The sequence below is a fragment of the Desmodus rotundus genome, chromosome 2 (genome assembly GCF_022682495.2).
Source record: "Desmodus rotundus isolate HL8 chromosome 2, HLdesRot8A.1, whole genome shotgun sequence".
Classification (NCBI taxonomy): domain Eukaryota; kingdom Metazoa; phylum Chordata; class Mammalia; order Chiroptera; family Phyllostomidae; genus Desmodus; species Desmodus rotundus.
This window is the reverse complement of record NC_071388.1, coordinates 104,384,327-104,408,655: the sequence shown is the minus strand read 5'-3', so window position 1 is coordinate 104,408,655 and position 24,329 is coordinate 104,384,327. Positions and strand designations below refer to the sequence as shown.

Genomic DNA, 24,329 nt, shown 5'->3' with positions numbered 1-24,329 from the left:
AAGATCAGAAATAGATGTATATAAAATTATTTGCTTGTTAGTTAGGAATGGGCTCTTATCAGTGAAATTAAAGGTGTTCAAGATATTTGGACTGCTTTAAGTAATTGAAACACTGCAGCCTTGCATGAATAAGGTATAAGAATCAATGAGGCCTGCAACCTGACCCCTTAAAGGACCGCCCTCAAAGTTCCATCCCTAAATGAACACTGATCAGGAGGATGTCTGGCTCCATGATGTTATCTTTAAAGGTAACCGAATCCTAGCCTCCGGAATGTTTCCTTGTCTGCCTCAAATGAAGCTTCTAGACAGAGAGAACACTTAGGACAGTGAGCTAGGAATAGGGTGAATGAATGTTTCTGCTAATAAATGTTGCTTGATTAACTTCTTGACGTGTGGCAGAGTTTGGTCTGAGACACTTATAATTTGGCAAGGTTATCAGATATTAGTTAACACTTCAAACTTCTTGGGTAGCTACAGCTAGCTTTACTGAAAGAACCTAAGAATAGGACATGAACAAATTGGCTTGGGTCAACTTCTTACAACTACTTACAACAATCTACAAATCAAGCTTTTCTTTATCCCTTTCTACCTCTTCTACCTCCAAAGATCCAGAGTCTGCTCAATCACAAAAGTTCCTCATTATGAAGCTCCACAGTATTCTGCAATACTGAACAGGGCCAGTCTTCAAAATTGCTTTTTGCAGTATCTTTCCCTACCTACAAGCCCAGACTAATACAATACTCACTAGAGTATCGTAACAGACTCTTAACGCATTCAGTAGTTGCGGATCAAAAGGGGCCGCGTAGTAACCAGAAGTAACATCACAGGGTCATCTGATCATAAATTCCTAACTGGTCAGGTCCTAGTGGGTAGTCACCCCAGGCCAGGAAAACATTTGTCTTCCCCTTAAGCAATCCCATCCATTGTTTTTGTGCATTTAGGTTAATACACCTTTTCTTTACTTTTTCTGTTTAATTTTATTTTTCCTTAACACACCTTTGAAATGCCTCTTATTCAGACCCCTCTGGAGAGCACCTAATCTTAAGTATCCTGTAATCCAATCACAGAGATTTCCCTGTCTCGCTTTCACTCACATTCCTGTAAACTTCAGTTTCCTTCCTTACTTTCCCTCCTTAATTCCAAATGTATGATAGAAACTTCAAATAGTCATTCTGGAAATCACTTTTCTTAGTCTGTTGAGATCTTGCTTCCAAGTGTGTCCTCTGCTTGGCTCAAATAATCTCTAATAAAAGGGTTTTTTTTTTTACACATTTGGATGTTTTTTAAGAGGGGAGGACTACACAACATCGTTTCATCTCTCCTCGACTCCTCTTTTTCTCTTCCAGTAACAGCACGGCAAGGCCTGAATTAGGATGAGCTCAAGAATACAAGCTTTCAAAGTATTCCTATTTTGGATACTAGTGACGCCAAGGTCCTATCTAAGCAAACCTGAGAAGCAAAGTATATTTGTCAATGCTTTACCACCTCTTACAAAATTATTGCCTTGTGTTCATCTTCCAACTTGCAGGAAGTTCTATGAGGCTCTTCCTTACCTTGAGGGCTCCCCTCCCTCTGGTTCTCTGAGAGACTGATGAAGTCTCATCTAGAATTTAGATTAATGGATTAGTAAAATTCACACCAAAATTGTGGGAGGGGTAGTGTCTAAATCCTTTAGGGAATATTTGCAACAAAGAAAAGATCTTAGTCCAAACAAATCTCTCACTCATTGAATATACTAGGACCTAATTTCAACATCCATTTGCCAACAGAAAATACCTGGGATTACTTTTCTATCTTCAACCATTCCTTCATCTCTCTTTAGCAAGACATCTCAGGGCCTTCAATTATAAGTGAGAAGAGGCTTCTAAAATTCAATAAATTTCATTTTTTATAGTTTAATGCATTTTAATAGCAAACTTACACGAAGAGCACAGAGATTGATGACATTAAGAACATTTAGTTGCATGTAGGACAACACAGAATGCACAGTGAGTGGACGGAATCTAAGGTATGATGAAAATGCTACGAACAACACTTAGTTGCCATTAATAAGAAATTTACCTCTTTTCTGTCCTGGCTGGTGTGGCTCAGTGGATTGAGCACCGGCCTGTGAACCAAAAGGTCACTGGTTTGATTCTCAGTCAGGGCACATGGTCCCCAGTTGGGGGCGTGTGAGAGGCAACCACGTATTTATGTTTCTCTTCCTCTCTTTCTCCCTCCTTTGCCCTCTCTCTAAAAATAAATAAATAAAATCTTTTAAAAATCTCGAAATTTACTTGTTTTCTAAATATCCAAGTGCTGGCATTGGCCAGAAAAATTTAACAGGTTTATTTATAATTGTTACAAATTTCATCTGCTGAAACTTGTTCACTTGTTCACTGAAACATTTTGACTCGCATTAATGCTTTATGTCCCCACATTTATATTTAAAAAATTCACACAGAAATGAAGATGGAAAAACTGGCAATTCCTAATTCCCATCCCCTATTTTTCCCTTGCAATCATAGACTCAGGTAACTTTTGATTCCATGGGTGGGGGCGAGGTGGGGGGCAGTCTAACATGTAGAACTACAAATAACAGGAAGAAGAGAATTTTTTTTTTAAAGCATGAAATGTTTCTCATCATACTGGACTCATAAGCACATTTCCCTGTGTGGTATGCTACCCGATGTCTTTTGGCATAGTGGCTACACACTTGGCATGGATGGCCCACGGGCTGGTGTCTCCAAAAAGGCCAACCAGATAAGCCTCACTCGCCTCCTGCAAAGCACCAATAGCTACACTCTGGGATGGCAGATCTGTTTTGAAGTCCTGAGCAATATCTATACAAGGTGCTGAAAGGGAAGTTTGCGAATCAGAAGTTTAGTTGACTTCTGATAATTCCTAATTTCAGAATGCCATGGTATCAGGCCATAGTATCACGGTAACAAGGAGGTTCTTCACCCCTTCAGTAGAGGGTTCATGCCTGCAAGCAGCTTTGGAAACCAGTTGCTTCCTAGGTGCTTTACACTGTTCGATTTGCAAGCAGTCTGCTTGGTAGGAGCCATGGTATAGAGGCCTAACTTGTCCTGCTTCTACTTCAGCTGGAGCTAAAGGATCTAGAGGCTGTGCTGGTATTAGAGTGATGGCAGCCTGGAGGCGGTAGCTAACACCATTCACTTTCTTGACTGGCAGAATGATTAGAAGCTAACAAGAAGTGGCTCTATAGAAATCCAAAGAACTGGGACTAGAAAACAGATGGGTATGTTCCTTGTTGACTGAATGGCGCAAACAGAAACCATAATCCAAAGGGGTTACATTAGTACACAACTCACTGAAACCAGAAAAGTAGGTGTTTGTGCTGCCTGTCATTACCAGAACCAATTAAGTAAAGATAAGGATTGAATCTTTTAACAGGGTGCAGCTAAGAAGGGGGGCCCAAATAGGGATTTGTAATGGGGTCCAGAACTCAGGGTGTCCAGGAAATATTAGAAAAATACATATATAGAATGTCCTCACCCCCACAAGTCTGAGCTGGGGGAACGGACACATGGAGCAGGGCCATTCAGAGCTGTTTTGTACAGCAACAGTTTTGTAGGTAACCTCTAGAATGGTCATTTAACATATCTATAACCTTTAACTGGTTTCACAGATATGTTAAATAGCTGTGGCCCTCCTTTGAGCCAGGGAGATGGGAGTGACTCCAGACCATGATGTAACTGGGAAGCAACTTCCCCTGGTTACGGCACCTGCATGAGACCTTGGAGATGACTGGCTCCACGCCATGGGGCCACACCTGCCCAGACTTACAATGGCAGCCCAGTAAAGCTGGAAGAATATGGGAATGCTGGCAGGTGTAACTGATTGTGGGAGGGGTTGGAAATGGGGCTGCAGAGGAAGACGGGTGCTGGGATTTAAACCCAGGCTCAGCAGCCATGCCAGGTGGGGACCCCACGGCTTGGGTGAGAGTCAGGACCATGTGGCTTTGGGGTGCTCCCTTTTGCCACGTGGCTTAGGCAGCAGGAGAGACTTTGCCTGGAAGAAAAGGGGTGAAAGGACTCTCACTGGTGGGCTATGAGAAGGTGCCACATGATTTCGGATTAACTGGAGATCTCAGCAACACAGCTGATGGTGCTGGGAACCTGAGCCACGGACTTCTACTTCTTTTCCTGAGATACGGTATCCTGGACTGTGCGAAGGGGAGAAGGAAGGACTGTGCATTTGTGGGTATTCTAAAGGACTTTAGTATTTTAATGAAGACATTAAGTCATTACTCTAAGTCTGTATAACTTTTAAATAAACAATTCCTTTCCTTTTCACCAATCTCTGGCATTGAGAGACGTCTTTTCCCTGGTGGCGGGCAAAGCGAACCTAGTACATGGGGGGACCCCCAGAGAATAAGGGGGGGTCCTTTTGGTAATAGTATATCATGTACCTCCTGCCCCAAGTCTGTTCTGTAACGTCTTTATGGGTGCTTTATTCAAGGGCTGGCAATCTGAGAAGATGGTGGGTTATGTACCAAAGAAACCATCTTAACCTTTCATATTAAGGTGACCTTTTTACAAGGAGAGGAAAGGGTGAGTAAGGGGTTTTGAAAAAGGTTAATTAGATAGAAGGGTAGGCAAGGGGTTTGGGGAAAAGGTTAAATGGATTAGAGTTGCAATCCAGAGGCATTTTCCTCCTACTTCTTTATCTGTTGATCAATTCTTTTTCTGCATCCCGAGCTTCCTCTCTGGAACGCAATGGCTTGCAGAACCCCTAGGGCACAAAGGTTGAATTGCAGCTTTGTTGACCTGCAGTTACCTGGTCAAGCATTCCTGTTCCTGGAGTAAAAGCTTTCCACATGTGTTAGTCACTTAAGCCTAACAACTAAGACCGAAGTTAAAATCTTTTAACTCTTGAGTTCACTGTGAAACTGGAAAAGGTGGCATTCAGGCTGCCTGTCACAACCAGAACCAATAAGTAGACACCAGGATTGAATCTTTATGGTCACTCTATTCAGATACTGGAGATCTGAGAAGACAGTGGGTTACGTACCCTAAAATCCATCTTAATATCTCAAGCTGACTTTTTCTTCCCCTTCTCCTCCTCCTTTTCATAAGGAGAAGCAAAGGATAGGCAAGGTGTTTGGAAAAGAGGATAATTAGATAAGATTTGCAGTTAGGCATTGATTTTCCTGGTATTTCTTTATCTGCATGATGGATATTCCCTCCCTGGAACACAATGACTCAGACTCAAGAGGTGCTTGCAGACCTCCCCAGGCACAAAGGCTGAATTGCTTGTCCACGTCCTGGAAAAACAGCTTTCCACAGGTCTCAACGCTTAAGCCTGTCCTGTGTAACTACAGCTCCCCAGTCAACTTCATGGCTTCTAGGAAGTGCCTCCTTACAGCAAAATTAGGGGACTATAAATTTCTGATTCTAAACTAATGCTCCATTAATCTGGGTCTAATTAAATTGTTTCACACTTTAAATTTTATTTACACCACACACAACAATTGAAACTATCCTATGCATAAAACAGTTCCCAATCTAAAATTTGAAATCTTTCAATAAAATCTTCATATTTCCTACATGCAACTCCTATTCTTTTTTTGCCATTAACTTATTTCTAGGTACTTTATATTTTGGACCTATTATAAATGGTAGATTTTAAAGATTATATTCTGTATTTGTTGCTAGTGTTTACCAATATAATTGACTTTTACACATTGGTGTTGTATACAGCAAACTTGCTAAATTTCTTATTCTTATAATTTATCATATATTCCTATAGGCTTCCTGTATTCTCAACCTTATCTGCAAGTAACAAGGTTTTTTTGTATCTTACTTTCCACTTCATATATATATATATATATATATATATATATACACATATACATACATATATATATATATAGTGCACTAACTAGGATATTCAACTTTAAATTTAAATCAAAGTGAATAAAATGGGTACCCTTGTCTTGTTCTGATCCTCAACAGAATGCTTTCAATGCTTCACCACTGAGTATGCCTCCTTGCATATTTAATCGGATTAATGAAGTTCAACCCTTATTTGCTAAAATACGTATTTTTAAAATTCAGTTGATACTTTTACTAAATGCTTATCTATTGAGATGCTCATTTAATATTCTAATTTGATCAATTATATTTTAAATTTTGTATAACCCTACTTGGTTGGGGTGCACTTTTCTATACATTGCTAGATTTGATTTTTCATGAATGAGGCCACCCTGTAATTTTCCTTTTCACATAGTTTTGGTATCAGTTATACTGTTCTCACAACAGAATTTGGGGATTGTTTTCTGCATTCTAAGACAGTTTGTGCAGGTTTAGAATTATTTTCCTTGAATATTTATAGAGCTTGTTAGTAGAACTGCCTGGGACTTTGCTTTACATCTTATCTAGGAAATAGGGAAGAACTAGTCCCATAAAATGGTTCAGAAGAGAGGAAAACAAAAATAAATGTATTGTACCTGTGAATGAAAAAGGGCTCTGTAATAAACCTGACCAAAAGTAACCTTACAGGTGATCTGATAATAAATTATTGACTGGGCAGGTCATAGTGGGTAATCACGCCCAGGCCTATAAAATGTTTATTTATTATTTTTAAAAGATTTTATTTATTTTTAGAGGGGAAGGGAGGGAGAGTGGGAGAGAAACATCAATGTGTGATTGCTTCTTGTGCACCCCCTACTGGGGATCTGGCCCTCAACCCAGGCATGTGCCCTGACTGGAGATCAAACTGGCAACTCTTTGGTTCGCAGATCAGCACTCAATCCACTGAGCTACACCGGCCAGGGCTATTTTTTAAAATTTATTTTTTAAATATATTTTATTGCTCATGCTCGTACAGTTGTCCCATATTTTTCTCCCCTGTATTCCCCTCGCCCTGTACCCACCCTCCCGCCAGGATTCCCCCACCTTAATTCATATCCATGGGTTGTACACGTAAGTTCTTTGGCTTCTCCATTTCCCATACTATTCTTAACCCCTCCACCCCTGTCTATTTTGTACCTACCATTTATGCTTCTTATTCTCTGTACCTTCCCCCATTCCCCTCCTCCCCTTCCCTGCTGATAACCCTCCATGTGATCTCTATTTCTGTGATTCTGTTCCTGTTTTTGTTGTTTGCTCAGTTTGTTTTTGGATTTTTTAGGTTTTTTGTTTTGATGGTTGTGAGTTTGTTGTCATTTTACTGTTCATATTTTTGATATTCTTCTTTTTCTTAGATAAGTTCCTTTAACATTTCATATAAGGTCTTGGTGATGATGAACTCCTTGAACTTGACCTTATCTGAGAAGCACTTGATCTTCCCTTCCATTCTAAATGATAGCTTTGCTGGATACAGGAATCTTGGATGTAGGTCCTTGCCTTTCATGACTTCAAATACCTCTTCCCAGCCCCTTCTTGTCTGCAAAGTTTCTTTTGAGAAATCAGCTGACAGTCTTATGGGAACTCCTTTGTAGGTAACTGTGTCCTTTTCTCTTGCTGCTATTAAGATTCTCTCCTTCTGTTTCATCTTGGGGGATGTAATTACGATGTTCCTTGGTGTGTTCCTCCTTGGGTCCAATTTCTTTGGGATTCTCTGAGCTTCCTGGACTTCCTGGAAGTCCATTTCCTTTGCCAGATTGGGGAAGTTCTCCTTCATTATTTTTTCAAATAAGTTTCCAATTTCTTGCTCTTCCTCTTCTCTTTCTGGCACCCCTGATTCAGATGTTGGAATGTTTAAAGTTGTCCTGGAGGTTCCTAAGCCTTTCCTTGTTTTTTTAAAATTCTTTTCTTCACTCTGTTCTGGTTGAATGTTTATTTCTTCCTTCTGGTTCAACTTGTTGATTTGAGTCCAGTTTCCTTCCCTTTACTGTTGGTTCCCTGTATATGTTTCTTTATTTTATTCTGCATAGCCTTCACTTTTTCCTTTTTGGGGACCATACTCAACCATTTCTATGAGCATCCTGATTACCAGTGTTTTGAACTCTGCATCTCATAGTTTGGCTATCTCCTTGTTGCTTAGTTCTATTTTTGGAGCTTTGATCTGTTCTTTCATTTGGGCAATATTTCTTTGTCTCTGCACACCTGTTACAATGAAAAGGGCAGAGCCTTAGGTACTTGCCAGGGCAGGGCAACCCACATTGCTGTGTTGTGATGCTGTATGTGGGGGAGGGGTCCGAGAGGGAACAATGCTGTTTGCTCGACTCTCTGCTGGCTTTCAGTCACTTCCCCACTACCCAGAAGCAAATCGGGCCCTTCTGGTGCTGATTCCCAGGTGGGTGGGTTTGTGTACGCTGTAGGACCAGGTGGGCCTCTCCAACAAACTCTCCTGTGAGGCTGTTTCTCCCACTGTTGCAACCCTCACAGATTCTCACAGCCAGCGGTTTTGAGGTTTTATTTCCCTGTGCTGGAACCCTGGGTTGAGTGATCTGTGTTGCTTTACAGTTGTTCCTCTGAGTTTATCTGCACACAAATGTGAGACTGCCCCATCCTCCAGCTGCCACCATCTTGCCCCATGTCTCCATGCCTCCCACCAGTCTGGATAAATGTTTCTTCTTTAACTCCTTGGTTGTCAGACTTCCATACAGTTCAATTTTCTGGCAGTTCTGGTTATTTTTTGTTTTTAAATTTGTTGTGCTTCTTTTGGTCGTATGAGGCGGCAAAGTGTATCTACCTATGCTTGTATCTTGGCTGGAAGTCCTAAAATGTTTATTTTTGCCTTAAGCAAGCCCTATGATTGTTCTTGTTCATCTAGGCCAATACACCTTTGAAATGTGAGGAGTAATCTTTTTCACACCCCTGGGAAATGAAACCTTTCTCAAGGGAGCACATAATCTTAGCTGTTCTATAATCCAGTCCCCACCTTGCTTCTGCCCACTTTCATGTAATCTTCCTTACGTTCCCTTCTTAATTCCAAATATACAAAAAGAACTGCGAGTCATTCTCTGGAGCATCTGAGGTCTTGCTTCCTTCATGTCGGTTTGGTTCAAATAAACTCATAAAATTCTCTATAGGTTTGGACGTTTCTTACTTCCACACACCTTCCAAGAACTGTCAGTATCTGGATGTAATGCAGAGGAAGACAAGTTTTCCTTTGGGAAAGGGACTTGGATTGAGGAGCCTTTTCTTTTTAAAATTTTTATTGTATTTTTCCCCATTGCTATTTAGTCCCCTTACACTCCCCCCCGCCCAACCATGACACTGTTGTTGTCCATGAGTTGTTTTTTTTTTTTTAAGATTTTACTTCTAGACAGAGGGGGAGAGGGAAACATCAATGTGTGGTTGCCTCCTGTGCAACCCCCACTGGGGACCTGGCCTGCAACCCAGGCATGTGCCCTGACTGGGAATTGAACCAATGACCCTTTGGTTCACAGGCCGGAGCTCAATCCACTGAGCCACGCTGGCCAGGACCCTTTTTCCTTTTTGCTCAATCCATTCCTCTCCTGTGGCTGTCATCCTGCTTTGTCTCTATGAGCCGCCTTTTTATGTGTATTGTTGAAACTTAAAAAAAAAAATTAGAATGTATTCTTGTATCTATTTGGAAATTGTATAGACTAAAAACGATTACAGGAAGATGGGCTTTCTGGAGCACTTCGAAGTTGGGAAGATACCTATCCGTGTTTTCTCCTAAGAATATGGCTTTGCTGATACCAAGGCTGACTCGAGAAGTAAGGGTCATTTCTAAGCAGAATGTTTCATCTAAATTCTTCCAAGATGGTGGTGTAAACCTGAGTATAGCAGTGCAGTGGCAAGAATTTAATCTTTTTCACCTACTCCAGGATCTTTGAGACTGTTAGTGGCAGCAGTGCCCAAGAGGGAACTTAGGTGAGGAAAAGCTACCAAAGACCATTTGCTCTGGGCCAGTGAATCATTTCTGTCCCTGCTCTAGGTGGCTGCCTCCTATTAAGGTAAATCAATCACTCCTTCAACTATTTATAGCAGGTACAGTGGTCTCTTCCCCTGATGGATTACTAATTGCAAAACTGCAACTATATTTAAATTGCATTTGTTTTCATTAGCTACACAAACATTCCTTTAATTTCAGCTAGAAGCCTAGAAGTCTGAAAAGTTGTTGTTAGATGAGCTGATGAGTAGCAGAAAGGCTGAAATTCTAGCTAGGTAACAGTGAGCCAATTAATTTCTCTGGCCTTTTTCCTCTCACCTAAATATGAGCACGTTAATCCGTATCAGCGATGCAGTATCAAAGGAGATGTTTCTGTGCCCCCCCCAATATCCTTATGTCTAGACCTAACCCCAATGTGATAGTATGAAGAGGCAGAGCCTTTGAGAGATGTTTAGGTCAACAGGGTGGCCTCGTAAGAGGCCCAGAGACTCCTTTGCCCCTTCTGCCATGTGAAAACGCAGCAGCCTGTGAGCCAGGAGCAGGCCCTCAGCAGACACCGAATCTTGCCAGCTTCTTGATCTTGGCCTTTTTGTCCTCAAAACTGTGAAAATTAAACTTCTGTTGTTTACAAGCCACTGTTTACAGCATTCTGTAGTGACAGCCCAAACAAAGTAAGACATGGAAGAGCCATAAAAAAAAATTGAGATTGTGCAGTTCTCACGTGCAAGCTATGGTGGCCACTGTTACAGACCACACCCACCCCCAATTTTTACCAAGTCTTATTTTGTCTTGGGCAAGGGGGACACCAAATGACAGCTCTTACCAATGGGACAGAATTTAAGGGTTTCTGGGAAAACTTGTACTTTCTTGATGTAGGCATTACTCCTTCCTGCTTTCCTCTTTGCCTTTTGATCATTCTCCCTTCTTCCTGACACCTAGACACGAGGCTGGAGGTGCAGCAGCCACCTTGCGTCTGTGTTGCAACAAGGAGGAAGATACAGGTCTCCCATAGAAGATATCGTTCCATGCTAAGAACGATAGAGTGAAAATACAAACAGAGCCCATGACAACCCAAGATTGACTACACTGGACTCTTTTGTGACTTTAAATAAATTCCTATTTGGTTACAGTCTCTCTTGGGTACCTGTTACTTACAGTCGAACTTAAACCAACACCCAAAGTATATTTTTCTTTTTAAATCTCCTTCCGGCAAATGACTACCTATACTACAATGGTGGTGCACATATACTGGACTTGGAATGATACAGAGATTAGCGTGGCCCCTGTGCAAAGATGATACATGGGTTCGTGAAGCATTCCATATTTAAAAAATAAAATCAAACGCAGTGTCTCATATTTCGAGTTATGCATGATATGCAATACTATAAAATAAAACATGCAACATTACCGAACAAGAATATATCGGGGCCTTCTTTGCATAGGATTTGCAATGTAAGTCCTTATGATATATTATTCATACATTTTTTAAAAGATGAGAGGTGGGGAAAAGGGCAAATAGCTCTGCGCAGCATTCTCAGCTCCCACCTGCTACTGCACTATCATAAAGGACTGTCCAATGGATGTGGTAAACAATAAAAGGTAAGTAATGATAGATCACATTTATCAAATACTTACTATGTGTTGCCATCATTCTAAATATTTTATGTGAAATTTGACCCTGATAAAACCCTATGATGAAGGCTCTTTTATCATTACCCCTCATTAAAAAAACCACCAACCAATTCACAAAGAATTTTTAAGTGCACATTCCATTAGAATAGTAAGTTACTAAAAGCATAACTGGCCTTCTCACTGGCAGCAGAATTTTAAATTATATACCTTGTTTTTATTTAGAAGAAACTCCCAGGTTCAAACTGACTATATGATGAAATGAGGCAAAAAGGAAAAAAAAAACTTTAATAAAGCACTGTCTCGCAGTGCTTACTGATGGAGAAACGTGCAGCAAGAAGTACGTGAGATAACACCTTAGGTCAGCTGTACCGTCATTAAAAAAGGGAAACAAATACTGCAACAGGACACAGCAGGCACACAGCGGAGCATGCTGGCAGCACATATGCGGAGATGAAAGGAAGTGGAGAAGTTGCTTGGCTGACAATGCAAGTTATATGAAGTGGCTGATCCATGTATCCCAGTCCATGGCCAAAACTTCTTTTTCGATGACGCCTTACTCTCGGAGCATAGCCCAAAAGATGTAAAGGTGAAGCGATCAAACATTTAAACACTTCGCATGTCACCAAGAAAAAGAGTGTGATCAAAATAGTGACAATGTCTTCTAGAAAGTCTAGTGGGTGAGGGTTGTTTTTTTTTTTTTTAGTTTATTGAAAAACAAAGTTCTTCAACAAAGTTATTAGCAGCAAAACTGGAAAAGTATCCTGAATGTGATTAAAATGTCTTCTAGTTTCAACTACAAAACTCCTTAAAGATTTTAATGACAAAAAAGCAATATGAATCAGAATCACAGGGTTAAACAAAGGTCTCTTGCAGAGATAACTTTATATCTTCATGACAGCTCTTTGAAATTATTTCTGATCTCCAAATATAATTTTAGACTAGGCCAGAAATGCATGAATTTAAATGAATGCCCTAAATTCAGAGAATAAGCTCATATTTTCACAAACTTACCAGGAAAAGCCAACTGAAAAAGCACATCATTAACCTCTCCCATACAAAGAAAATTTGACTACCTATATTGAAAATATTGATCAAATGTCCTACATTTCTAGACCAGGTAGCTAGCTAGTCACCCCCTACTGGGGACCTGGGCCTGCAACCCAGGCATGTGCCCAGACTGGGAATTGAGCGGGTGACCCTTTGGTTCGCAGACCAGCGCTTAATCCACTGAGCTACACCAGCCAGGTCTATACCTTTTTTTTTTTTTTTTAAATTAAAAAGGATTGAGCCCTGGCCTGCAAACTGAAAGGTCGCCAGATCAATTCCCAGTCAGGGAACATGCCTAGGTTGTGGACCAGGTCTCCAGTTGGGGGTGTGCAAGAGTTAACTGATCAATGTATGTCTCACACATTGATGTTTCTCTCCCTCTTTTTCCCTCCTTGCCCTCCTCTTTAAAAGTAAATCAAAACATTTTTTAAAAAAGAAAAAGGGAACACAACTAGGACAAGACGTTTTTACCTGCTACACAACAGAAACTGGTACTGGTGTTGGTTGATGTTAAGATAATGTGATAGGTTATCTCTTAACAAGTGTGACACAAATTATATCACATATCCACATGAGTGCTGTTCCTTTAAAAATAATTAACCCCTGGGTTACAAAGGTGCATATAAAGGATATGTAAAATAGTGATATTTAGGTGTCACTAATTTACTGAACATGTTTTTCTATGAATACACTGGTTTTAGTTTCTTTCCCTAACACGAAGATGTATCGGTGCAACAGTTATAATCAGGATTATTCAGGTGATAAAAATCTCTTAAAAGTTGATGTACTCATCAACTTTTAAGTGCTAACCAAGATTCTAAGGCTAACCTGGCTTTCTCTGCTATGTAGCACATTCCTAGATAAGCCTTTCTTCTTTGGGTGTCGCGTTAATAAGCTCAAGGACTGAAAATACTTTTTGAGATTAAACAAAATTATCAGGAAGGCAAATCTGTTATTCAATGTACATTACAAATTGTGAAGAATCTTTGCCTGTTTTGTCACCTCTCCCCTTCCAATTGCTAAGTTCACAAAGAGCTGCTTGCTATTGTATATTCAAAGGTGAGAACAGAATCCTAATGACTAAAAGCTTACCAAATTGATACCCACATCACAACATCATATTTGGGGCCTTAGCCTGAAATAAATGCTGGGTCATAGCATTTTTTAAAGGCTAGGAATGTGCTCTGACTGGGTGGCTCAGCTGGTTGGAGTGTCATTCACACATTGCAAGGTTGTGGGTCTGATTCTCAGTCAGGACAGATACCTAGGACGGGGGCTTGGTCCCTGGTAGGGAGGCAGCGGATCAATGTTTCTCACATTGATGTCTCTCTCCCCCTTATTCTAATACCAATAAACATATCCTTGGATGAGGATTAAAAAACAAAATGAAAAAACTAGGAATAAATGTCCTCTATTTCACAAGGAATCTTAGAAATTCTCAGAAAACACCAGTGAGTACACTGGTTAACAGTTGAGGGAATTATCTTTTTGATGGTTTGAGAATCTCCTAGACAATTAGCAGTCACTGGTGATGTTGGTAAGTAGAATTTCAATATGTGAGGACATACAATATGCTAATAGAAAGACAATAATTCTGATCTACTCTCTCCAGAAGTTAAGTCAAAGGAAGTTAGTTTTAAAAGGAAAATATGTAAACATGCTTTTTTTTTTTTTTTTTGCTCAGGGACAGATGAGCCTGGGTAACTGAGAGCGGTCTGAGGACACGGTAAGTGGTGAAAGACGGACAACAGACCTTGGTGGGGGTTGCTGCTGAGATGAACATCTCCCAATGAGACAAAGGAAGAAGGCAAAGAAAGAAACCCAGAAAATTCTGGCACTAGGGTATTACAAAGTGTGGCAATGGTGGAATAAAGGAGTTAGGAGTCATCAGAGAGAGCCTGGAGGAAAAAGAAAAAATGTCCTAGGAGCAAAATGAATGACTGGTGAATATCAAGAATCCAGCTGAGATTTGAGAAAAATTAGTATGTAAATGAGTTAGCATTTGTTTAGTGCAGTGCCAGAGTATTATACTAGTGTTGTTACAGAACAGCATTAATCTGTATTTACCAGACATCTGTTAAAAAAAAAAAAAAAAAGTCTTTATGTGAAAGACAGAGTTAAAAACAAAATACAAAGAACCCAGGAAAAACAGTTTGAGACTGGAAAAAAACAAAACAAAACCTTGAAAAAGAGACATATTATTACTTGAATGTTTGCATCTCTCCAAATTTATAGGTTGAAGTCCTAATCCCCACTGTATTGGAAATTGAAAATAGGGCCTTTGGGTGGTAACGAGGGTTAGATGTCCTTATGAGACACCGGAGATACTGCTCTCTTGCTACGCACGCACAGAAAGGCGGCATCCTGTAAACGCACAGCAAGATGGCAGCAGCCTACAAACCAAGAGGCTTCGGAATGAGGCCTACCTTGTCTGCGTTTTGATCTTGGACTTCTGCACCTCCAGCACTGTGAGAAATACATTTCTTTTATTTAAACCATTTGGCCTGAACTGACCAGGAAAAAACTCTTGTAATACTTCAGGAAAGATACTGAACTTGTGGAATAAGAACAGAAGGCTATAAGAAGGGAGACCAGAAAACAAGAATGAGCATTTGGAAATTAAAAATGTGATACTTGAGCCCTGGCTGGTGTGTCTCAGTGGACTGAGGGCTGGCCTGTGAACCAAAAGGTTACCAGTTTGCTTCCCAGTCAGGGCACATGCCTGGGTTGCAGACCAGGTCCCCAGTTGGGGGTGTGCAAGGCAACTGATTGATGTTCTCTCTCACACATCGATGTTTTTCTCCCTCTCTTCCACTCTCTCTAAAAATAAATACAATCTTTATAAAAATGTGATACTTGGCATTATGTTAAAAAATGGGTGAGGTAAAAGGAAAGGGTCAGAGGTCAAATCAAGGAAATTCTCTCAGAAAGTTAAAAACAAAAGGTAAAGAGATGGAAATCAGGAGAGAAAGAAAAATGAAAGATCAATGCTGAAACTCCAGAAAGAAAAGATTGGGGGGGGGGGGAATGTGGCAATTATTATAGAAATAATATAAGAATTTCCCAGAAATGAAGGAAACGAGTCTGGCCAAGACAGCCTGCCAATTGCCCAAAGTTAATGAAAACACACACCTTCACCAAGGCATTCCATGGTAAAATTTCAGACGAAATCTCCTGAGGCCAAAAAATGGTTACATACAAAGGTGTGTTATCAGAAATGGCAGATTAAAAGGACAATGAAGCAGTGACATCAGAATTCTCAAGGAGAATGATTTCCAACCTGAAATACTGTAGTTTATCAGTTTAAACATGAGCTATTTTCCAGACATCAAGTTTTTGGAAATCTTACCTCTATGAATCTTTTCTCAGAAAGCTAGTCAAAAATGTTCTTCTGTAAAATGAGGGAATAAACAAGCAATTAGATATGGTGTTCAGCAAAGACTCTAACTCAGGAGAAAAGTGGAGTTGGAGATGCGAGGGGCAGAAGGCCTGCGGAGCAGGTGAGTTCACACTACAGCCCTACTCAAGTTCCAGGAAAGGAGGTTCATTATCTGAGACTGTATAGAAAATAAGTTTTCAGAGGGCTTTTGGAAACAGGAACATTGAAGTTTTCAAGGAAACAAAAAGACAAGAAAATTAATAACAGGAAAAGCAGAGTTGTAAGAGAAGTGACATATAGCCATAACTTGACTCAAATGAACAACATTCCCACATAGTCATGAGGTAAAAACTGTCTACGAATTGAATATAAAAACTGCCATCTCTCTTAACTGGGAGATTAAAGGGATCCTGATATGGGACAATGGGATGGTAATGATAGCACCCAAATTCCCAACCAGCATTAACAGGAAGTTAATAAAGTAAAATTTAGAAACATCAAGAAATACCTGTATAAATACATAATTTACAAAGGTGAAATCAATGCATGCTAGAAACAGCTCAGAATTAAAAACAGATGCTTTTATGGAGCAGGATTTGGCAGTGGGGAAGTTTAAAGCTGGGATATCACACTGTTCATTACAAGTACTTTAAGATTAGTATTAGTGTTTAATCTATGTACATTACTTGGTTAAAAACCTAAAATAACTAGACCTAAAAAGTCCTTTCTCTTCGTTGCTCTACTCCTCCTGCTCTTTAAGACATAAAACGTGTTAAATAATTTAGCATAAAAAGTAATTTCTTAATTTAAAATAATGCCACAAATATCAAAGTAGTAGTAAAGCATGCATTAAGCTCATACAAAGAGTGCTTTACAAAATCAATCTTTTACAGGCATTTTTGTAACTCTTAGGCAAATATTTTAAGTATTTGCTATAATACTAAAAATACAGATATAATAGCACTAAACAGCTTCACGACAAATGTATTTTCCGTAGTTATTGCTGATGCCCCTGACTCCATGCTAAAAAAAAAGTGTGATTTTGGTTTTTGAAAGTGAAAACCACACTGCAGCTGTTCCCTATGTCAGGGTATCCAACACTTGAACTTAAATGTGTATAATGAAGTGATGCCTTAAAGTATTGCACTTCTAAAGTTTTCTTGGTGCATTTAACACAGAAATGCTAGTAAGGTGCTTATTACTTCAGCCAGGTAAGCATTAGAATTTCAGGCCAAATTACTGGAGGTATCAAAAGTCAGAAGTGTTTTCCTGGGTCTGACAGCCAGAACGTTTCTAAGTTTATTCAGAACCTGGTTTGGAAGGGGGAAGGCTCAGGCTTACCACCCCCAAATTTCTGGATACCTTTCTAGTTTGGGCTTTGTAATACATTGAAAATAGTGCCATGAAATGTTTAAAAAACATTTATCCTTAAAAATACTGGAATATTCTTTGAAAACTTATTACACTTACTCTTTTAAGGTATTCTAATTTAAAGAAGTTTAGGAAAGGAAAAAATGAACATAAAAAAAGTTTATTTCTAGCCCTGAAAGAACAAAGTTATTGAACAAAGTCATCAAATACAGCAGTCAATGTCAATGTAACAATTAAATAATTGAAAGGGATTAAATTAAGTCAATATAAAATTTGAAGACAGAAGCTGCTTTCACTTAATTACATTTCTATCTACCAACATCAAAAAACAAACAAAAAAACCCCCAAATAAAACACATCCCTACTAAAAGTGTTCAATTCCAAATATAAGTCCCTGCTTTTCTTAATACAGAATGAAAATTTGCTTGACACATTTTCTTTCTCCCTCTCATTTGGCAACATTCTAGAATGGTGAGTGAGAAAGACTTCAGTTCTCTCAAGGTCTGGCCAGTGTTGGATTCTCTTCTGTAATTCCCACAATGCCCACCGCAGTGTCTCTGCCTAAGTGGTCAACAAATATGTTGAGGAAAAATATGTATTGGTCTGTGTATATTTTTCCTTTCTTATACACGTGCATGTATACAGGTACTGTGGAAAAATGGATTTGGATTGTTTAAATATCTGTTGTGGGAGTAATGAAGACAATCTTTTTTTATATTACTATGAAAATCCACTATAAAAAAACAAAACCAAAATGAGCACTAATCTGGGTTCTGGCTATACTTTAGAATTGATTTTTTGACATTTCACAAGATATGGATCTCAGTATATTTAAAATATTTTAGATTAAAAAACTGATGCAAATTCTTTAAGTACTCATGTTTTTTTATTTCTAACAATAGCTACTGCTTGATCAGATCTAGACTTATTCGTGCTAGAATACAGTATATTTAAACAAACAAACTTATGTGAGCCCTTAAAGAAATACTCATAGGTAGTTTAAAATTGCTTATTAAAGGCACAGGTTCATTTAGGGCTGGTGGTAACTAGATAAGCAGCTTAATATTTATAAGTGAAAGGGAAGAGAATTATGTGCCAGGCATTCAACACATGAAGAGAGAGTTATGTTAGTCTTAGTTTCTGATGCTAACACAATCACTCTACTTGTTTACTATTCCATATAGGGTAAAATATTCAATATTTTCATGGTTTCCCAGTTTTAACTGTCCCTAACAGCAGCAAAAGGAACAAAAGGAGAAGGAAAATTTAAGACTGCTAGAGTCTAAAATATAATAAATAAGTACTATATAGTAATACTGTCCTAATAATACAAGAGGACTAAGGTAACTTTTAGATTTCAATGGGAATTTTCATTCTAAAGTGATGACACAAAAGGTAAATATAAAAGGCAGTTATTTAAAAAACATGAATCTTGATTCAGATATAATTTTTCTCTCAACAAGATCTAAGCATTTTAATTTAAAATTAACTAATATATCACAATTCTGTACTGCTTTTAAGGTTATTCTATTTAAAAATGACACATTTCAGAACCAAAGTATATTTCTATTACAAGTTAGTTTATCCAATTAAGTAAAGAATAAACCACAGTGTAGCTCCCTTAACCTAGGAGTCAGGTTTTAATGACAAAGTCCGTTGCCAGCAATGGACATGCAGGTAACCATCCCAAGTTGTAAATACGAACCCCAAACTGCTTCTATAAATTGAAAAGACCTTTGTGGAGCTGTAGGAATACAAATGGGGCATTGGCACTGTGTTCACTGAGTATGGTCTTTGTGACTTATGCACGAGGTGCCAGCCAGAGTGGTCACGATCACCAGTCGTATCATCTAGTTGGTTTTCACTGGTAGCATCTTCTTCATCATAATTCATCCAGAAAATTATTTACAAAGAATGTTCAAATCTGGAATTCAAAGAGGCAATGTGGCTTTCCACCAGAAATAACCAGCTGTAATTCAGTAATAGCTGTAGAGGCCAATATAATCCAGAGAAACATGAAATCAAGAATCAAATTGAAAACAGAGACCATTTAGTGCTCTAGATAAAAGTTTCATTAACTATTTTACTCTTTTCTGTGAAAAACTTCCTGCATTATCAATAAAAAACCAGTCATTTCTATTCTTATACCTGTATCTTATACATAAGATGACTGGAATGATAGGAAATAAAACTGTATTAGTCCCCCCCCAATGTACTCCAAAACATCACAATTGTTTTTATTCATGATCTGTACTATTACAGGATGGCAAGCAGGCATGAAATTAATAGGAGAATGGTGGGAATATTCCCATGTTCCAAAACCAAATCACAGATTTTTCTCTTTTATGTGGCTCTTGGCATGTCAGAAAGGACAATATTGCATCCAAATACAAAACAATAAAGAAGTAAGGAGAGAGGAAAAGGAGAGGAAGAAGAGACCAGAAGTGGGGGTGTATGTGGGGGGAGGGAGACTCTAACAATTAATGCTACAGGTCACAGACCTTTAAAAATCTTTAAAATAAAAAAAAATATTGCTATCAACAAGGACATTTCATTTTTCTTCCTTTCTCCAGTTATGTACCTAAACATTATTTACTTATTTGAAAAAAATATAAAGTAACCCAACATCTCAAATGATCCATGAATTTATCAAAAACTACTGTCAAGTTCGCAGACAGTAAAACGTTGGTAATGGTTTAGGTACAATGTTTCTAACAAATCTCTGCAGTTCACTGGTCAGCAGCTGCATCTCCATGTAACCGACAATTCTCTTTCATGAATACAACCTCATCTAATTATTTGAGAGCTCAACAAGGTTCAAGTCTTTCACTTTGTCTCTACTAGCTCCAAACATTTTCTCCTTTAAATGGAAAAAGAGTTAATTCTGAAAATTCAATGGTTATTATATTATTTACTATGGGGGGGGAGTAGGGTGAGAGAGGGTTAATTAAAAAACAAACTAAAATTACAACATATACAGAAACTTATTTCCAAAATGATGGGGAAAAAGGGTAAGAGGAAAGTAGCGACACTAACCAAAGTTGGAAGAACAAATCCTGAAGCCAAATCTGAAGAGGAAACAGTCAAAAAGAAAACAAAATAATAAAGATGTACAATCAATGGGATTCTTTTTCTCTCTCAATGATTTAGTTATAAATATAGATTATTAGTCTTCTCTTTATACATGTAACAAATGCCAAACACTTCACTACCATATTTCTAAAACTGACTTTCACATTTGTTAAAAAAGGTAAAAATCACATACTTTTCTTCCCTTCCCCCAGTTCAAATTCTGAACTGAAATATTACAACAGCTGGTTCTAAATTCTATACAAAGTTAAATCATATTAATCTCCTTTGCCAATATAAGGAGTTACATAATTTCTATCAAACTTGCCTCAAATTTAGGCCTAAGAAAAATTTCTCAAAGCAACTCAAAAGGAGCAATTCAAGAAAAAAGAAAGCTACAAAGAGAAAAGAAGACCAGCAGATGAGACAAATAACTGAAAAACTCAAATCTACCATTCAAGTACTGAAAATACCCCAAAAGGGACAATGAATGGAATCTATTACAATGAAGTCAGCAAAATAAAATGCATTTCTCAAGCATGATAAATGGCCCTGATGGGCTGTCTGCTGAAAGAAGGCTAGTGATTCATTCCACAATTCCTTTTGGACCCTAAAGAAGGGATTCAATAGAAGGTTGTCATTTTGTTTTGCAATTTTCTCTTGGTTGTCTTCAGGAAGTAGTTGTTTGCTTTTTTCCTCCATGTTGTGCAGGCCATTTCCTTAAAACCCGAAAGAGTAATAATTTTCATGTATTAAAATACTTCTTTTAGAAAATGGAAAAAGAACATGAGGCCATGGCCATGATGTTAACGATTACTCTTCATTGCTTCTTTAGCTGCCATAATCAGTGGTGTCAAGCTAGATAATGGTTTGGCCAGTTTCAGGAAAGGATGCTGACAGAAAGAAGAAAGAAAAATAAGTTTATAAACGTCACCAATTTAGAAGCTAAATATTCCCTTTCAATTAAAGCCCCAAAGATTTTAAAGGGCCGTGGTTTATTTAATAAACATGTATCTCAATACTTGCATAAAATCGGCATAATCAATACATCACTTCCTTTATAAGATGTCACTTAAATGACCCAGATACCCATGCCAGCAATTAACTGGTCTGAGAACTGATAATGTACAAAAACTCACATACTTGTTATACTATGATGGGCACGTTAGTCCCAGCAAATGAAATCGGAAACTGGGGCAACTGCCAGGCTTCTGTTGATGAATGAGCACTGAAATGTAACTAATAGCCCCATGTAAACTCTCTGTTGGTTACTCAAAAAAGTCAACTTTTTCCAAAAATAGTATCATTTCCAAATTCACCTGTAACAATTCTTTGGCTGAACCCCTTTTCTCCACATCCATTTCCAAACATCGATTTAAGAAATCCCGAAATATTGGTGAAAGTTTCTCTGGGTTCTGAAGTTCTGGAGTTCCGTTAGTCGCTATCAGGTACAAAGCCTTTAAAAAAGAACACCTGTTACGTACTTCAGGTAGCAGCTCAGCACAGCGAGAAGGTGCTTTGGTTACAGTGCTCATGGCCCTTTCACTTCAGTAAAGACAGTCACCCAGAGCACTAACATGAGGTCAGGGTTCTTTCTACACATCTGGGGTAGATGTTTTTTCCTTCGTTTTAGACGTTACATTTCCCTAACTTCTTTCTCAAAAATTAGCTTCATCTTTTTTTTTGGTGGGTGGGGGCGGCGGTGGAAGGTAGAGGTTATATGTAATACGTAATGATAAAAGAACTGTAATATGTAAAGGAATAAAGAAAATGACCACAATCCCACCATTAACATACATGACAACATCCCCTTTACCTTTCTCAAGCCTTTTTCAAGTCACACCACATTTCTAAACAATGTAATTTATTGAAACCATTAAAAAAACTAGTTATATCTATGCAGCTAGAGATGAAGAGGTAAAGCACAGAGGATTTTTAGGGCAGTGAATACACTGTATACTATAATGAGGGACACACGTTATTCATTATACATTTGTCCAAACCCACAGAATGTACACTACTCCAAGCAGGAACCCTAATGTAAACTACGGGCTCTGAGTGATGATGATGTGTCAGTGCAGGTTCACTGACTGTTCAGAAACCTAAGCTCTGGTCAGGGATGTGGATAGTAAGGCTATGCATGTGCCAGGGAAGTGGGTGTACAGGAAATCTGTGCCTTCCTCTCAATTTTGCTGTGAACTGAAAATTCCTCTTAAAGAAAGTTTAAAGAAAAACCCCCAAAACCAAAACTAGTATATCCCCAGTTTCATCATTACTAACAACTGATTAGAGCTAGAAAATTATTTTAATGGTTGAATTGACTAGTGTCTTTAATTATATGAATGTTTCATAATTTAGTCAATCACCTTTGGAAAATCCTTGTATTCTCTATGTACTCTTCTGATTATTTTCTTTAAATTTCTAGAAATGGAATTTTAAAAAAATTAATAAAACTATTTTTTAGAAGTTTTAGATTTATACAAAAATTGAGTAGATAATACAGAGTTCCCATATCCCACCCCACCCCCTCAATATCTTACATTAGCATACATTGGGGTTCACTCTTTGTACTGTACAGTTTTATGGGTTTTGACAAATGTACACTGTCATGTAACCACCACTTCAGTATCACAAAGAATAATGCCCTACAAATTCCACGCTGCCCTTACTCATCATCCCCATACGCCCCCGAAACCACTGGTCTTTTTCACTCTCTATAATTGGAACCAGACAGTATCCGTAGCCTTTTGAAACTGGATCCTTCACTAAGCAGTATGCATGTAAGGTTTTTCTAACTCTTTTTGTGGCTTGATAGATCATTTCTTTTTATCTTTTTAATGTTATGGAACAACATTCCATTGTATGGATGTACCACTGTCTATATATTCATTTTTTTATACAGTATATTTATACATTTCACAAATTGGTTGCTTCCAGTTTTCAGTAATTATGAATAAAGACATAAATATTTGTGTGTAGTTTTTCTGTATGGATCTAAGTTGTCAACTCATTTGGATAAGTAATAAGGTGCATGATTCTGGGTCATATAATAAGAGCATGTTTAATTTTCTAGGAAACTGTCAAATTGTATTCCAAAGTGACCCCTACCATTTTGCATTCCCACCAGCAATGAATGAGAGTCCTGTAGCTCCCAGTCCTTACCAGCTTTTGGTATCATCAGTTTTTTGGATTTTAGGCCATTCTAATAGGTGTGTAGTAGTATCTCTTTGTTGTTTTACTTTTAAAAAATTTTTCATTTATTTTTAGAGAGAGGGGAAAGGAGGTAGAAAGAGGAGAGAAACATCAACGTGTAAGAGAAACATTGATCAGTGGCCTCTCTGCACGCCCCCCAACTGGGGACCTGGCCCGCAACCCAGGCATGTGCCCTAACAGGGAATCCAATTGGTGACTTTTTGCTTTGCTGAATGACATCCAAACCAGAGCCACACCAATGAGGGTTCTCTTTGTTCTTTTAACTTAGCAATTCTCTAACACAATGTTGAACATATTTTCATATGCTTGTCTGGTATCTGTGTATTTTCTCTGGTGAGTTGTATGCAGATTCTTTGCCCATTTAAAAAATTTTTACCCATGACACATTTATTCAGTCTAATTGTTACGTGTACAGTGTAAATTAATCTCCACTTCATATTTTGTCAAAATCTTTTGTCTTTTAAAATTGAGTTGTCTGTTTCCTTGCTGTTGAGTTTTGAGAACTCTTTATATATCTGGATAACAATCTCATATCAAACAGGTGTTCTGCAAATATTTTCTTTCAGCCTGTGACTTGTTTTTTCATTCTCTTAATAGCATTTCTCAGAGAAGGTGATTTTAATTTTAACAAAGACAAATTTATTCTTTCATGGATCCTATTTTTGATGTTCTATCTAAAAACATCACCAAACCCAAGTTCACCTGGAATTTCTGCTGAGTTATTTACAGTTTCTGCTATCTTGCCCTGACTGGTGTGGCTCAGTTGGTTGGGTGATGCTCCCCAAGTGAAAGGTCGCTGGTTTGA

At 38.4% G+C, this 24,329-nt stretch overlaps 1 protein-coding gene and 1 pseudogene across 1 annotated transcript in view; one reads left to right on the top strand and one right to left on the bottom strand.

Annotated features, from left to right (window-relative positions):
* The first annotated feature begins 11,047 nt into the window (after nt 1–11,047).
* Nucleotides 11,048–11,141, top strand: LOC112320724 (U6 spliceosomal RNA; annotated as a pseudogene).
* A 6,245-nt stretch (nt 11,142–17,386) lies between these two features.
* PAK2 (p21 (RAC1) activated kinase 2) overlaps nt 17,387–24,329 on the bottom strand; it is a 96,885-nt gene continuing 89,942 nt past the window's right edge. The window contains exons 14-15 of the mRNA XM_024578141.4: nt 21,631–21,768; nt 17,387–21,204 (exon numbers count right to left, since the gene is read on the bottom strand). Of these exons, the coding sequence (XP_024433909.2) occupies nt 21,118–21,204; nt 21,631–21,768 (225 nt within the window). The 3' untranslated portion in view covers nt 17,387–21,117. The remainder of the gene's footprint in view (nt 21,205–21,630; nt 21,769–24,329) is intronic.